The sequence below is a fragment of the Protomyctophum parallelum genome, assembly GCF_964188405.1.
Source record: "Protomyctophum parallelum genome assembly, chromosome: 18".
Taxonomy (NCBI): Eukaryota; Metazoa; Chordata; class Actinopteri; order Myctophiformes; family Myctophidae; genus Protomyctophum; species Protomyctophum parallelum.
The window spans coordinates 32,855,110-32,871,528 of NC_139716.1; the positions used below are offsets into that span (position 1 = coordinate 32,855,110).

General features: G+C 42.5%; 1 protein-coding gene across 1 annotated transcript in view; it reads left to right on the forward strand.

Moving 5' to 3' along the window:
• The window catches only part of LOC310875272 (uncharacterized protein), a 29,971-nt gene extending 21,044 nt beyond the window's left edge, over positions 1 to 8,927 (forward strand). The window contains exons 9-15 of the mRNA XM_083788454.1: positions 889 to 1,036; positions 1,778 to 1,825; positions 5,887 to 5,964; positions 6,354 to 6,491; positions 7,652 to 7,735; positions 8,302 to 8,352; positions 8,764 to 8,927. Coding sequence (XP_083644580.1) covers positions 889 to 1,036; positions 1,778 to 1,825; positions 5,887 to 5,964; positions 6,354 to 6,491; positions 7,652 to 7,735; positions 8,302 to 8,352; positions 8,764 to 8,874 — 658 coding nt within the window. The 3' untranslated portion in view covers positions 8,875 to 8,927. The remainder of the gene's footprint in view (positions 1 to 888; positions 1,037 to 1,777; positions 1,826 to 5,886; positions 5,965 to 6,353; positions 6,492 to 7,651; positions 7,736 to 8,301; positions 8,353 to 8,763) is intronic.
• Positions 8,928 to 16,419: the final 7,492 nt, after the last annotated feature.

Consider the following 16,419-nt stretch of genomic DNA (forward strand, 5'->3'; position numbering starts at 1 on the left):
TCCCTCAAACCGGAAGAATAATACCTTCCCAATAATAGCCTTGACACGGCGTAGTGCGGAAGGGAAGGTATAGAGCGTCGCAGTCCCTCCCCCTTTCAGAACGACGAGTGGCCCAGGAAATGAAATGCAATGCATTTCTCCCATAGGATTTTATCCTATGGGATTTATTTATTTAAAGACGGTTACGCCGCGAACAAAGCCAACTCAGATCGTGACAAATCATGACAATTAACACAATGTTTTGGGCCGATCAAATAATTTATAAGAAGAAAAACAAAACAAATAGTGTTGTCTCCTGCCTTTATTTTCTTTTTTCTAATGATTTGATCGGCCCAAAATATTGTGTTCATTGTCATGATTTGTCACGATCCGAGTTGGCTTTGTCCGCGGTGTAACCGTCTTTAAATAAATACTTAAAGAAAATCCTATAGGAGAAATGCATTGCATTTCATGTCCTGGGCCACTCGTCGTTCTGAAAGGGGGAGGGACTGCGACGCTCTATAGGGAAGGTATTATTTTTCCAGTTTGAGGGAAAGGATGATTCTGGTTTAGAGGATTCCGGCCAGATGACTACAGAACAATGACTACAACATGACGTAGCGATATCATACGCTCCCGCCTCCCGGATCATAAACCTGAAAGGGAATGCTGCCCAGGCTAGATCTCCATATATGGAGCTGACCTGTTCTGACATTCCATATGTTGATCTGACCTCATCAAACCCTGTACACTCAAGACGCGCTCCATATATGGCCAGTACAGAATTCATTCCATATGTTTACCTGACCTCATCAAACCCCTAGATCTCCATATATGGGGCTGGCCTGTTCTGACATCACAATCTCTATCTCTCTCCCTCTCTCTCTCTCTCTCCCCCTCTCTCTCCAGGAAAGCGGTGGTGCAACATCTAATCCAGTCGTTCCAGCGCTCTTCGGGCACGGCTCTCGTGCGGACGTTCCGCGTCAACTACAAGCGCCATGTGCTGACCATGGACGACCTGAGCACGCTGTACGGCCAGAACTGGCTCAACGACCAGGTACACATGGATCAGAGTTCTCAGTCGCCACGGCTGAAAATAGCCGATCTACAAACTCACAACACGTTGTGAGCCTGTACAGTAGATCTGCTAGTTTCAGTTATTAGTTATTTTTAAGATGAAAGAGTATTTATTTTGATGTGATCAAACTAGCAATGGTATACAAGTTTAGAAGCATCTTCCAGAAACATGAATGGTCAGAGGAGAGGCTGGTCTGCATTTAATGCGAGGGCATGAAGCAAAGAGTGGCAGAGCCTTAATGCAACGGCAGCAAAGTGCATTAGGGCAATGGATCAGAGCTATGTTTACCTATAATGTGCTGTTTTCGCTGTTGCTGCACGTAAAAATATAAAATAACAAGAAAATGAGTTGTTAAATTGTACCTATTTTACTTTTGGGACAAGTGGGCATATCCTTTTAGCAAGTTAGAACATGACCTGTACTTGCCTCTGAGACCTTAGTGTCAACCCCTGCCTTTGAGTATGGTAGCACACACGTTTAAGAAGATTGTTGCACAGTATGATCGCTAGGCCTGGGAATAAGGTGAAACACTTTGGAAAAGTTTTAGAATATTGTTCAAAATGTGTGTGAACACCGTTTTGTATTTATTCTTATTATGAGACCAGTCATTCATTTATCGCTACATTGTTGGAAACATGAGTGCATTTATTTCTAGGCCATTCCTTTATTATTGCTATGTTTGCTGACAGTCTGCTTGTGGTGGGTTTCTTTTCCTCCAAGGTCATGAACATGTACGGTGACCTGGTTATGGACTCTGTTCCAGAGAAGGTATGTGAATGAGAAAGTGGACCAATCAGAGCTCATGCCGTTACGACAGTGTTTTTCAACCAGTGGTCCAGGGACCACCAGTGGTCTTTGAGGGGGTTTCAGGTGGTCCCCAGCTAAATGATGCAGAGTTGGTAACCAAATGGACCCTTAACACTGAATTAGTGTTAACCCACCTTATCAAACCCAAGAGCACTTTTTATTCCATAATGAAAGTGCTCTTGAATTTTATTCCACAGATCTACAGCTACAATTTCTTACAAAAAATAACGCTTAACCATGAGTAAGACATTTATTTTAGATTCACACAGACTAATCAAAACTAGTCACGCTGGTAGTTGTTTTAATCAATGCTAAAGTATTTGGAACAAATAAAGTTAATACTTTTTTGGTTAGATTTGGACTTTTTAATGAAACAAATTATAAGACACATGGACATGAGATACATTTCAATTACAGATATCTTCTCTACAATGCACAATATTTTGTTTCACAGGTCAATCATAATATTCAGTTTCACAGTTCAATGTAATGATTTACAGATATTCTGTTCAAGATTGAATGATTTTTATTTACAAAATAAATGTGAAAAGGTTACTTTATGTGACCGATATGATGAGGGATACAATACGGTCACAGCCCACCTTTTAACGAGACTGCTGTGAGTGATCGTTGCCTGCAAGCCTTTTGAAATCTGGTTGATATTTAGTGATCGCCAGTCTGAGGCAGTCGTTCAGATGCGAGTCAGTCATGCGAGTTCCCGACTTGGATTTTATGCTTTTCATTTGTGAAACGGCCATTTCACATAAGTGAGTGGAGCCAAAGAATGCCTGCAGCTTCAGTGCACACGACACAAGGAGGGGATACTTCTCTCTGCTCACGAGTGGCCACAAGTCCTCGTGTCTCTCAGCTCTGGCCTTCAGTTCGGTGTCGCGTTGCATTTCAACAATCTCCCTGTCGACACAACCACCCGTAGGCAACGTGAACAGCTCCTGCATCTGAACGGACAGCTGTTTGGTGTCGACACCGAACGGGTTAAATGCTAAAACAACCACTTGACGCATGTCTCGCACCTCCACGAATCTACGGTCAAATTCTGACGTCAGTTTGTCCAGCCGGGCGCAGAATCGTTCGGGATGAAAAGCGGTCTTGTCCGTGAGGTTCTGCGACATCTTTCCGAGATTGGGGAAGCGTGACAGCCGCCCGCGTCGTATCTGAGACGTCCACAGACCGAGCTTTGTTTTGAATGTCAACACTGCGCTGAGCATGTGACCGACGCCTCTGTCTTTCCCTCGCATTTGTCGGTTGAGATCGTCGAGCTTTGCCGTCAGGTCCGTGAGAAAAGCCAGGTCCAGTAACCAAGCATCGTCGGACAACTCCTCGTACTCGCCGTTTCTCGACCCGAGAAAAGCGATGATCTCTGGCAGTAGATCCAGAACGCGCTGCAGAACCGCGCCTTGACTGAGCCACCTAACGTCTGCGTGAACACTCGCGTTTCCATCATGTTCAGAGTCCAGTTCGTCCAATAAAGACCTAAATAACCGGTGCTGCAGCGTTTCTGAGCCGGCAATCGAGTCGACAATTTTAACGACTACATTCACTACATGCGACATGTCTGTTACTTTAGCCGCCAGCGCCTGCTGATGCAACACGCCGTGATAGCTCACGAACGGCGGGAAATCCTCGTCTTTTCGGCACAGTGAGACGAATCCCGAACGCACGGCGAGCATCGCCGGCGACCCGTCTGTCGTCATCGATGCGATTTTATGAATGGGGATCTTGTGCTCGCGCACGTAGTCCTTGAATGCGTTGTACACGTCCTCGCCCCTGTTCCGTTCTTTCAGCGGAATGAACGCAAGCAAGTCCTCTTTGACGGTAAAATCGGCGAAGACCATTCGGACAAACACACTCAGCTGGTCTGTCTCCGTGGCACCAGTGGACTTGTCGAACTGGAGTGAAAAGTATTCACAGTTTGACAAGTCTTTTAATACTTGCTGGGATACGTCTTTGGACAGAGACTCCACTCTCCTGGCTACGGTAGGCGCGTCGAGCTGCACGCTTTGCATCCTCGCTTTGATCTCCTCTTTGATCTCAAAGTCGGAAAACAAGCTGTCGGCGGCGGCGTTGAGCGCTTCCCTAACCACGTCGCCGTCGTCCGCAAACGCTCTCTGGCGCCGAGCCAACATGTGGCTAATTCGGAAGGACGTTTCCGTCACGGCGAAAAGCAGCCGCTGTGCCCTGAGTGCTCCCTTCAGCTCGTCGATCCTTCGCCACCTCGAAGCGCTGTGGAGCGGATGGGCGTGTTTGAATTCGGCGTGCGCGGTGGAATGATGGCGGTCCAGGTCCCCGCGTTTTGGCGAAGCCGCCGCCTCCTGTTGGCATATGAGGCATATGGTCTTTCCGTGTGCTGACGCGAAGAAAAAATCGTGCTCCCATTCCAGGTGGAAATGATGTGTTTTGGACTTCTTTTGCACCGGGCCCCCAGCCATGGTCAGTTCACTGCTTGCCTGTGTAGGTACAGTGTGTGTGTGTGTGTGTGTGTGTGTGTGTGGGCCTTTGCCCTCTGTGGGGTTTTTATACTGAGTAGTTGTTGAGTACTGAGTAGTAGTTGTTCTGATAGGACTTTATGCAAAACAGGGAGGGGGGTGAGATAGCTGTACCACCCCCAAGGCGAACAAAAGAATGAGAAGAGCTGCCAGCCGATGGCCATCAGTGTTGCCATGTCCGTGTATTATAAGCGACTTTGGGCTTCTTTCCTAATGTCGTTTAAACCAGTGATTCTCACACATTTTCCAGATTTATGTATTTGTCACAACTACAGACCCTACATCTAAACATATTTTGTGCCAGGAACCCCCATACAAGATTTGTTTTTTCAAACGATGTTCTACATCTTGTCAAACAATTCCATGATTGATTTGAAAATAACATCATAAAATAATATTTTCAAGCCTTAGTCTGGCTTCTTTTGGGCTTGTTTTCATGGACGTGGTTGCTTATTTCTCTCACACAATCTGGCAACCCTCATGGCCATGTGCATGTCAGTGGCATTTTGGTGAACAGAAAGACTTGTGTATTAGCCTGGCTGCCAGTGGTGGGGGGGGGGGGGGGTGGTACTCAAATTTAGAAGTTTTATTTGTCCCGTCTAAATGCAATTTTGTGATGTCCGCAAAGTACTGCGATTCTAGGTTACATTATTTTAGTTGGTCCCAAAATGTACATGCTTTATGGAGCAAGTCTAGGTTACATTATTTTAGGTGGTTCTAAAATGTACATGCTTTGTTATGGAGCAAGTCTAGGTTACATTATTTTAGGTGGTTCTAAATGCTCTCTGTTGAATTCAACGACCCAGACCTATCAACACCTCCCCCTGGTGAACCCATCCTCCAACCTACCATGTCTTTCACCTTGTCCCAGGTGATTAACTTTATCACAACACAATTATTCGTAACGGTGAGGTGAAACTGTTGATTATGCGGGTTTTCACGTTTGCAGAGAATGCAAAGAATGGAAAACAAAAAGACCCAAAAGCCTGAGAAAGCAGTGTGTTAAAATCAGTATGTTGTCATTTTTAAAGGGGTCCTAAATTGGCATGTAGTGCACTCAATATAGTGCATGTCAGTATATAGTCGCTTAGAAGTCTGAATGGAGGCCTGGTCCGTGGCTCAGTGGGCCAGGCACCTTGGCCGGCGGTAGCCCAAGTTTGGCAGTGTGACGTGGGTTTGACTCCCGATCCCGACCGGCCTTTACTGCTTGTCACTCCCCGACTCTCTCCCCCATTTCCTGTCAGCCTACTGTCTGTCCCTCTATAAAAATATAGGCGAAAGCCGCAAAAAAAAGAAGTCTGAATGGAAGTCCTAAACACATTAAATGTACATCAGCATAGTGCAGTTAAGCACAGGGCTGGGCTGATTGTCGTTGGTTATGTTTTGTTAACGATTGTGTAAACACTGATTAAATGAAGTTTTCTGCTCGCTTCTTAGTTCTAAAGCCTGATTTTTATAAATGCATAAAATGAGCCCTTTTAGTCAGATGAATAGATTGTTCATTTTTATGTGTTCCAGGTTCACTTCTTTAACAGCTTCTTCTATGACAAGTTGAGGACAAAAGGTTATGATGGAGTCAAACGGTGGACGAAAAATGTAAGTGAACTTCAGCTACATTTGTTTTTTCAGGGCGGATTCACAGCTGATGTAGTAGTGTGTATCAGACAGTGTTGATTTTGACAGCAGATTTTTATTTTACCATACCATACCATACCATCTTTATTTCTTAAGATTTTAGTAGACTAAATCTGCAGTTGATTTAGTTGACTAAAATGTATTTTGGCAAGCTTTGATGGTGTCGTAATGGCTAATTTTACACTTGCTGAAAATAGCCGATTCAAGCTCTGAAAAATCATGAAAATATGTGCAAACCGATTTTTCAGGAAACTGTTGGGATTCAGAAGACATTTGTAGAATCAGGTCTTAGGTTTTTGCCCACCACCAACGGCATTCCAAATGTCCATTTGTCCCTCTGTCCCTCCCAGGTGGACATCTTCCAGAAGGACCTGCTGCTGATCCCCATCCACCTGGAGGTCCACTGGTCTCTCGTCAGCGTGGACATCCCTCGGCAGGCCATCACGTACTTCGACTCCCAGCGCACGCTCAACCGACGCTGTCCACAGGTGAGTAGGGATGGAATGATAACGATTACCGTTTATCGTGAACACACGATAATCTCATCGTGGAGATTTTAATTTATTGTGAAATTGTCCTCCGTCATACACTAGGAATTAGCTTGTGTTGAGCTGCAATTTTTTTACAAGCTCACAACGTGTTGCGAGCTATGGGCTATTTTGGTGAACGTTCCCACCCAGAATAGGGAGCTGGGTGTTCAAGTGGTAAGCAAAAGTGCCATTTCAATTATCGCGATTATATGATTTACAATACCCATCCCCACAGATGATCCGCCTGTGATCCCGGTCTACAGACTTTTTGGGGAAATTTCATGAAGTAAAACACAAATAACTTTTTGATTAGATTATTTTATTAAATTATACATTGTATATAAAAGTCACAATGTGCAACACTTTAAATTAACTTCGGTTACATTTCCGTGACCACAAATATCCTTTTCTTTTTCTTGAAATCGCTCAAATTATTTTCAATGTAAATGAAACTCGAGGATAAACAAACACGCTTTTCATGAGCTAATGAGATCATTTACCATGACAGAAAGGTTGATTTTGGTTCAGTGGGAACCTCCCCCCTCTAATCTAACAACCAACGACCCATCAACACCTCCTCCCTGCCTTCACCTGGGCAGTGAGTTGCCAAGTCCGCTTATTTACCGCAACAATGACGTGCCGCGGTTGCATTTTTTTTATAATCACAACTAATCGCAAAACGAATCACATTTGAATTAAATGTGATTGGGATTGTAGGAATTTCATTTAGTTTGACTCTGTTCAGCAGATAAATATTGTGAAAATAGCCGAAACTACAAGCTCACAAGAGGCATTGTGAGCTTGTAGATCGGCTATTTTCACAACGTTTGCCTCTGTCTTACGTAATATTTGACAAACCGGTATAAAAAATGTCTCAAAAGTCATTAAATTGTAACTTTTGAAATGTGCACAACTGCACATACCCTGTGTGTATACACTATACAGTTATATTTTATGTTGGATGTTTGTTTACTGTTGAGTGAGAAAACAATGTTGCACATTAAGCTAACCCCCCTCCAAGTTGCCCACTGCCCTAGGCCTAGACCACTGTAAATGTGTACAATATTGAACTTATAAGAAAACGACACATTTTAATTAATTTCTTGTCTCCTTTTCAGCACATACGCAAGTATCTGCAAGCAGAGGCCATCAAGAAAGACCAGAGAGACTTTCTGACCGGATGGAAAGGCTTTTTTAAAATGGTATCACATTCACACACACACAAACTTTTACCTTATTTTAAACTCTCCACCAGTGTTAATTTTGTTAAAAATGTAATTTGATTTTAGTCATAGTCTTTTGGATACAATTCCATTTAGTTTTAATCACATATTAGTGAACTGACTTTAGTTTTTTGTTTTAGTTGTCATTTTAGTCAGCTAAATGTACAGTTGATTTAATGGTCTAAAATGTATTTTAGCGGGCTGTGATGGCATCGTAATGCCTGATTTATAGACGGGCTACTGAGAATAGCTAATCTACAAGCTCACAGCATGTCTGCGATGCGTTGTTAGTCGACTAGTCTCACGTTGCCAGACTGTTGTCTCTCGCAATTTTCAAATGCTTTTGTCATACAGTCTCGAGCAACTGAAGCTCTGATCATGAGTAAGCGATAAAGCGGAAGTGAAGCCTCACTTCCGTTTCGTCTTTATATTCGCCCAAATGTATCCTAATATAAATTAAATGCTCTAAGCATATAGGCTATAGCTTGCTAGCTATATATATTTGCCATTTAAACATTTATTACCACTGTTGCATTTCTTTTCAGAATGTGGGGCGTCAGAACAATGACAGCGACTGCGGGGCCTTTGTCCTACAGGTGAGTCTAATTTAGTGATTGATTGAACATTTTACCATCAGTTTGTAGAGTAAGCATCAATACATGGTCTGCTAAGAGGATTAAAATACCCAGAAAAAGCGCTAAGACTTGTTTACATTGGGGTCGTCCATTTTCAATTCATCAGAACATTTAATGACATACTCTTGGTATGGTGTTCCTCATTTTTGTGGCATAGGAGCGAAATTAATTGAGCCGAACTCCCTCTAAAGATCAAAATGTATGTTTTTATTATGACCAACTTTAAGACGACCTTTACCACACTCCCCAAAAACTGAAGCGCTCCTTTAGGCTGTTTTATGAAAAAGTGTATAAATGAAAGTGTATAAAAGTAGTCTCAAGACTACTTTTTGAGGGATGGGCGGTAATGGTCTGTCTCCCCTTCCCTTCCAGTATTGCAAGTGTCTGGCGCTGGGGCAGCCGTTCGGCTTCGGCCAGCAGGACATGCCCAAGCTGAGGAGAAACATGTACAAAGAACTGTGTCACTGCAAGCTCATCCTGTGACCTCACGCTAACGGCAGCGCCACGCGCTCCTGCTCGCGGAGAGGAACCGCTACGGGGGGAATGGAGGGGAGGAGGGGAGGTTTGGGTTGGAGGAGGAGGAGGGGCGCAAGGTGGAGTTGCCCCCATCAGACACTGGCTGACCAGAGGGGGGGTGGGGGAGAGAGAGAGAGGGGTGTTTATGTGTGTAGCCCCCCCCCCCACCCACCAACCAAGGATTTTTGTGTGGGGGGCTGGCTGGCTGGGCGCATAGGAAAAGGGTGTGGGGGAGATGGCTGGCTGAGTCAGCGCTTATAAGAGCAACTTCACCCCCCCACCCCGCAAACCCCCAAAGCCCCCTCCTGCCCCTCCCCAGGGGGGAAAAGCCGCCTTCATCATCTTCGTCAGCCTTTTTGGAAGGACGTAAGGGAGGGAGGGAGGAATGAACCAAGGGCACACGGATATAACAGTTGAAGGATGCAAGGGAGCAAATCAAAATCGTCTGAAAAGGAAAGAGGAACTTTAAAAACAAACAAATTAACAAAAAAAAGGAACTGTCCCCCAAACCCAACCCTCCCTTCCCCCCCCCTCCCTTCCCCCTGACGACGTCAACAACCAGAGACATTTTGTTCTTAGTACTACTTATCGTCCCTTGGCCAGGGGATTAAATACATAACGATCATCTTCTTGTTCTTCGCCTTTTGGTTTGTTTTTTGCCTCCCTCTTTCGCTGTTTCTCTCTCTCTCTCTCTCCGTTTTTTTTGTGACAGTTTCTCCTTCCGTTCTGTTGTTTTATTGACCTGTTTATTCTCTTTTTCTTGTTTCCTTTTTAAAGTAAAGGGGTCTTGGAGTTTCAATTCAAACCCTTTAATAAGGGCCATTCAGTCACTCTGAGCACTGTGTCTGTAAGTGTTGAGTTCACGCCGACTATCAAACCAATACAATGGTGAACATTGTAGTTGTAGTGCTCTGTGTCGACCACCCTTTTATGGATCATTTGGTTATGTAGAATATATATTGAGCCGACGGTGAATTGAACTCACTGCAGTTGAAGGAGTACAAAAAAGTTATTTCCTAAGTACACACCCCATGAAGCCATGAATTCCTGGAGTTATTTTAGTTTTCTTTTCTTTTTTTGTCTAATTTCTCTCAAACTTGCAGAGTTTGGCCTGTGTCAGATGACAACCATCAAATGATTGGCTCGTGGTTTCGACAAAAACAACAAACACCCCATGAATTCAAGGCTTCATGGGGTATGTAATTGATAGAAAATAAGTTGTTTTATTTGGGATGTTAAATACTCAAGTTCGTATTAATGAGGATCTTGTTGAATGAGGTGTGTTTTTTTTTCTGGTTACAAGGCAACAAGTGGTTGTGGTTGCGTTTGGTGAGGTGTGATTCCCTCTGGCCGCCTGTAGATGGAGACAAACTCTCGCAGACATCTCCTTCATAAAGCCTGTGGTGTGTGTTTTCCTTCACAGTGGAAGTGATTTTCAGTCAATCAAAACTTAAAAAAACAAACGGATATGGCATACAGAAAACTGCACGTCCCAATTATTCACGTTGAGATTTTCTGTCGCAGTCAAACGAGTCGTTGCATTTTTTTCTTCTCTGTTCTAATGCCCTCTTTATGTAACATTTTTGTTTTGTTCTTTGCGACGTCTGTCGATCAATCGCCTCTTTTCTTTTGTCTCTCGTTTCTTTTCATTCCACACACCCTCTTTCTAAACCCGCCACCCTTTTCTCCTACATGTCTCTCTCTCTCCCTCTCTCTCTCTGCCAGTGACAGTCACGTGGTCAGCCGAACCCCAGTAGTGCCTCCTCAAAACAAAAACAAACAAAAAAAATGCGTGTGTAGGTTGTTTTGTCCAACTTAAAAAGAAAAGATGGACACCTTTCCATTGTAAATTCTCCCCGGGTGTTAATTTTAACTGCGAGAGAGTACAAATGGACCCATTAAGGTCCATTTGGTTACCGTCTTACTCATTCTGAGATTAATTAACGTTTACCATGCAGGAAAACTGTATACTACTGTTTTGGTAGACGGGTGGTGGCTGTGTTTATGCCAGCCTTTTAGGTTAAAGTTGAATGGAAACGAATATGGCCGTTTGCGTTGAGATGCAATGAGATTGATCATCCTGTAAAAAATGTCGAGGTCTGAAAGCCGGAGTATTGAATCCCCTGCAAGTGCAGGCCTGTTTTTTTTTAATAGCAGCTGCATAAGTTATATCTGTAGGTTTCCACCTTTACATTTGTTTTTTTGCTGCGTTTTTTGGGTGGCACTATTGAGTCACCTTCAGGCACTGTTTGGGCTGTCAAGCTTCTGTTTAAGCTTGGCTTAATGTGTGTGGCTGTATGTCACAGAAGAGACTAGATGATAAAAGTGACCACTACTACTTTTTTGGTTTTGTTTTTGGAAGTACATGCAAAGACTAAACGACAAACACTTTGTTTTTATTCCTGTATACGACGTAGTACTTGGGCTTTAAAAACTCTTCGGTTTGTGTAGGTATCATTTCTGTAGCTAATAATTCCCTGTTTTACTGTAATTCTATGGATACTGTAGTGCTGCTGACAGAACACAACTCCTACATCTCCTTGTTGTAATATAAAGTAATACAAAACACTTTCAATGGGGAACATGTAAGACACGGAAAGGAAAGAACATTCCTCAGTGGAAATGCCGGCCAGCGCTTATGATTTGATAAGCATTAGTTACAACGGTGTATATTATTGCAACCAGAGATTAGGTAAATAACGAGACCACTCACTTGGGTTTGAAAGATTCACCAGGAATTATGGATGCTTTGTCACTCGCTGAATAAATGGCAAACTTTCAACTTGATGCCTCAGTTTCTTTCCCCCCTTGGAAAATCTGTTCTCTTTGGCACGGTCGACCTTTAAAAAAATTATGCTTCTTCTCGGACACAAGGAGGAAGTTCCGGGATATTTTAACACATCTTACCAAGGTTTTGTAGTCTGTAAAACAAAACTATGGTCCATAATAATAAGTATATGGCATTTAGTGCACGCCATTAACGACAAACGCAAAGAGCAACTGGTCTACTTCGTCTTTGTCATTAACGTTCATCCTTCTCACACTTTATTTTATTTTATTTGTTTTCTCCTCTGTTAGTAAATGTGTTGCTATGCTTATCGTTGGAAGAAAAAAAATATGTTAAAAGGATGGCAAATTTCCTTTAATATTTTTGAAAGAAAAAAAAAAGTTTCCTCCAGTTGCTATTTCTTATGAAGTCACATTTTGGTCAGGATCATGACAACTAGTACAGTTACAGTATATGTTCACAGTGGTGTTTTAATCTACCTTTTTTTCCCTTTTTTGTAACTAAGCGCATCTTTGTTGATAGCTGTTTCTTTGTTTTTGTTTTGTTTTCCAAGCAGGAGTTGATGGAACATAATTGACTGTTTTATATCTTCTAAAAAAATGCATTATGGTTGCTAAGAATAAACATGTACATGACAAAGAGACAGTTGATTTGATTGAATACTGTATTAACAGTTTGGTTTGCAGGGGGGGGGGGAGAGCACTGGAAAGTAGTTCAATACAAGGTGTGCTAAGAGGATTTAAACCCCAAGAAAGCACTATGCTTGTTTCCATTGGGGTCCTTCATACTCAATTCATCAGAGCTTTAGCTGTTCATAATGCATTACTCCTTTTGCCTTCAGCGCTATACTTTGGCAATTTTCAAAGTCTTTATCCTCTTAGAAACTTGTGAAATGGGTAAAGAGTAGTACTTTAACTTTTAGTATGTAAATTTATATTTTGATACATACACACACACAGTCACACACATGTATATAATTTATACTGCAATATTAGTAGAAATCTTGGCTGCCCATAATGGTGGAAATCTTTTGGCCAAAAGTTGGTGAGTAGCAAAAACGTTATTTTTATTTACGCTAAAGACAAGATGCGAGCGGCGGAAGTTGAGAGTAACATAGCTCTAAATGCAACGCATTAGAGCTATGGACCAGAGCTAGGCCTACCCTAACCTTTGACACTATTGGCAAACTTGTGGATATTTTTGAGCATTAGAGAAATTGGAATTGGTGTTGTTTACTGGACCCTCATAATTATTGAGGGTGCCTTATTGGTAGCTCAGTCAGTAGAGCCTTTCAACCACAAGATCATGGCTTCGATTCAGCTCTGATAATAAGCCACTATGACCTACTTACTGTTGTGGAGTCCCATATGTACTGAAATCAGGAATATGACAACCATGCAGACACGATAACGGGAGGATGAGACTAGCCAGTTACTGCAACCACATGGATGTGCTAAAGAAAGATGCTGATGTGGGAAGCGCAAACTAGCTGGCTAGATGTATGGGGTATCGATATGACCAAAGATGCAGATAAAGGACTCGTCTGAGAGTTGCTGCATATGGACAACATCAGAGTTGATCTGCTCAGGCTCCAAAGTGAGGGAAACTAGCGTGCCTGTGAGATCCAGTGTTTCCTCCAAAGCTGCCTATATGCACATTTCCCCATGGCCAAGGAAGGCTGATGTAGTATCACATCCTGTTAGAAGAGAGGCAAAGCCAGTGACTTCATGGGGACCAGGAGCATTGCAGATCTCATGAGCAGGAATGTTCCAGTAGTTCTTTCTGCAGCCAAAGCCAATCCAGAGCTCTGTGATGCTTAATGTCTCAAATAAGTGGATTGCAAGAACCACAACATTGATGTCGACCGTACAGACAAATGCCTTTATGACCATTGGCCCCAGCATAGGCCAGGTGCCAAATCATTCTTGTCTTTTTATGAAAGGTTTCAAGGCTGAAGTGCAGATAAATCCATGCAATCTAGGTTAGTTTTATTTCTTGGTAGAGAGCAGCAGTTTTTAAGAGTAGGGTTTTAGATAGAAGATTAGGTTTTTCAGGGGCGCTAGCACCTCCTATATTCAGCTATTAGTGTAGATTTTCGTACACAAACATTAAATTCCCATTGACCATGAATGGAGAATGTATGTCATATGTGGACAAGCAAATCATCATGATATGTCATGATGATGTACGATGAAGAGCTCCCCCCACTTCACTAAGTGAATTTCTAAGATTAGGTTTACACGTGTGTGTGTGTGTGTGTGTGTGTGTGTGTGTGTGTGCGCGCGCGCCTGCGTGCATGCGACGTGAGGGTTTCTGTCTGGTGGTAATGGTTGTGTTTGTATAGTGTCCTAGAATCAGTTGGTTGATGGGGCATCATCTCGCTCTGTGGCTGACTGTGGCTTTGTTATGGAGCGTGTCTTAGTCACATTCATTTAGCTGGTGCTAAAATGTAAATGCTCTTTTGAATTTAAATCAGTCCTCCTCCTCCTCCTCCTCCCAGCCCATCATCATATCTTTGACTTTGACCTCAGCCCAGGTGAACATGAGAGACTTCACAGAGAATATTCATGCTGCATCTAGCAGAGTGGGAACATGGGGGTGGCATCACTACACCAGAGACAATATCCAAAGAGAGGATGAAAACATTACCCTCCGATGAGGATAAAAAAATAAACTTGCATATCTGCTGAGATATGCAAGTACAACAATGTGAAAACACATACACCGCAGCAGCAAGATGTGTGCACTGTTGTGAGAGAGGAGAAGGATGTACAATGCTGAAAATGCTGCTATTTGTGTACCATTTAAAATACCCTTTATTCCAAGTGATTTTAAATTATGTCTATGTCTATATGTGCATGTCAGTGAATCTGACTGCAAAATCCAGAAAAAAATGCTGCTATTTGTTTCACATATGTTCAAATTTCTGGCAATCAAACAGGAGAACACCGCACACCAGTATTACTTGGTGCACCTCTAAAGGTGAAGAAAAGGCTACACACTCACAGCTACAATATGAAACAAACAGAAAATTAACATCTTTGTGGTTTGGTATAAGCTAGTTTTTCCTAATTGCAACAGCTCTGTTTACACATTCCTTTAAATTAATTAGTAATAATACATAGTAAGCCTTGCAGCCCATAGGACAGGAGCTGATCTCCTGTTTCTGTAGCGTGAGGCAGCTTGATGTACAAGTACACCCGTGAGTCTTTGGTATGACTCAGCCGGGGATTGAACACCAACCTCCCAGTCCCAGGGCGGACAGATCCCAACACTCTAACCACTGAGCTGGTGATTGTGAAGACTTGCAATTCAATTCAAAGCTCCTTTGAATTGAATTGCATGGCTATATCATGCAGACAGCTGCAGACCAACCTATCCCACTCTCTGCATCCAATCTCAGCGTCAGTCTGCAAGTCACACACATAACTATGAGCAAATGTATTGTGCTGTATGTATAACAGTATAGGACGGTCTACTGTTTTCAGTGTTGTCAAAACTTGCCATGTTGGCTTATTTCGTGCAATTTTTGGCAGCTTTTTTTTTCTTTCCAAAATTGTGCATGGGGAGAAAAATACTGGTTGCCGTTTGGGGGCTTGTTTTAAAAACACTGTCTATAAACCCCTATAAATCTCTACATTCCTACTGACCAAGGAGATCCTGCCCAAAAAATATTGTCTAGATTTTCTTGATTAACATTTTATCACCTGGAAAGAGTAGGCTATCTGTTATCTAAAATACATACAACCCAGAAAGGTCATCTCTTCGTTCCTTGTGATAACTTTGTCACCAACTCCGATTGTGCAATATGTAGCCTTTTCACAGTTAATACTGTAGCGTAGCCTATTACTGGCACAGCTAAAACGAAAGATCTCTTATCCCAAAATAATGTCAAACAATGCCACATTCAGTTTCATAATGATTATTATGACACGACAAACGTGTCCACACAAGTGTGGGTCGAAAAACACTTTCCTCAGGCAATGTGATGATGTTATTCAGTAAATGTGTCATAAAACATATTTCATAACTTATACCCCACTTACAAAAATAGGCACTTTGCATTACGATGGGTTGTGATAACTAAATTGTGCATGCAAAAACATAATGTATCATTGTTATTATTGTCACGACATTGCCAAAAACTAGTGGTGGAAAGTAACTAATGTACTTGAGGTAGGCCTATTTTACTTCATACTGGGGTATTTCCAATTTCCAGTAACCTACTTTTACTTCTATACTCCACTAGGCCTACATCAGAGGCAAATATTGTACTTTTGCTGCACTACATTTATTTGAAAACTTTAGTTACTAGTTACTTTGTCCATCTTTATTATTATTAGCCTACAAAACATACATCAACCACTTGCAGCCATATATAGCCTAAGCCTACATTTCATCCATTTGAAAATAGCCGATCTACACGCTCACAAATAATGTGTTGCATTGGGTAGATCTGCTATTTTCAAATGTTGAGAACTTTTTTCCACCACTGATTGTTATCATTATTTCCATGACATTCCCCAAAACAGGGACTCAGGGAGGGGTTCATGTGGTTAAGACGATGTGAGTCGTGACTCATCCTCTTATTTCTCAATCCATCTGACATAATGACTTCTCGTCAATAACGTCACGATGTGCTAACGTCACCGCCATCATCATCAGTGATGAAACAACCGCCCGGCAGACAAAAGCACCGAGCACCAAGACAGCCAATCAAACGC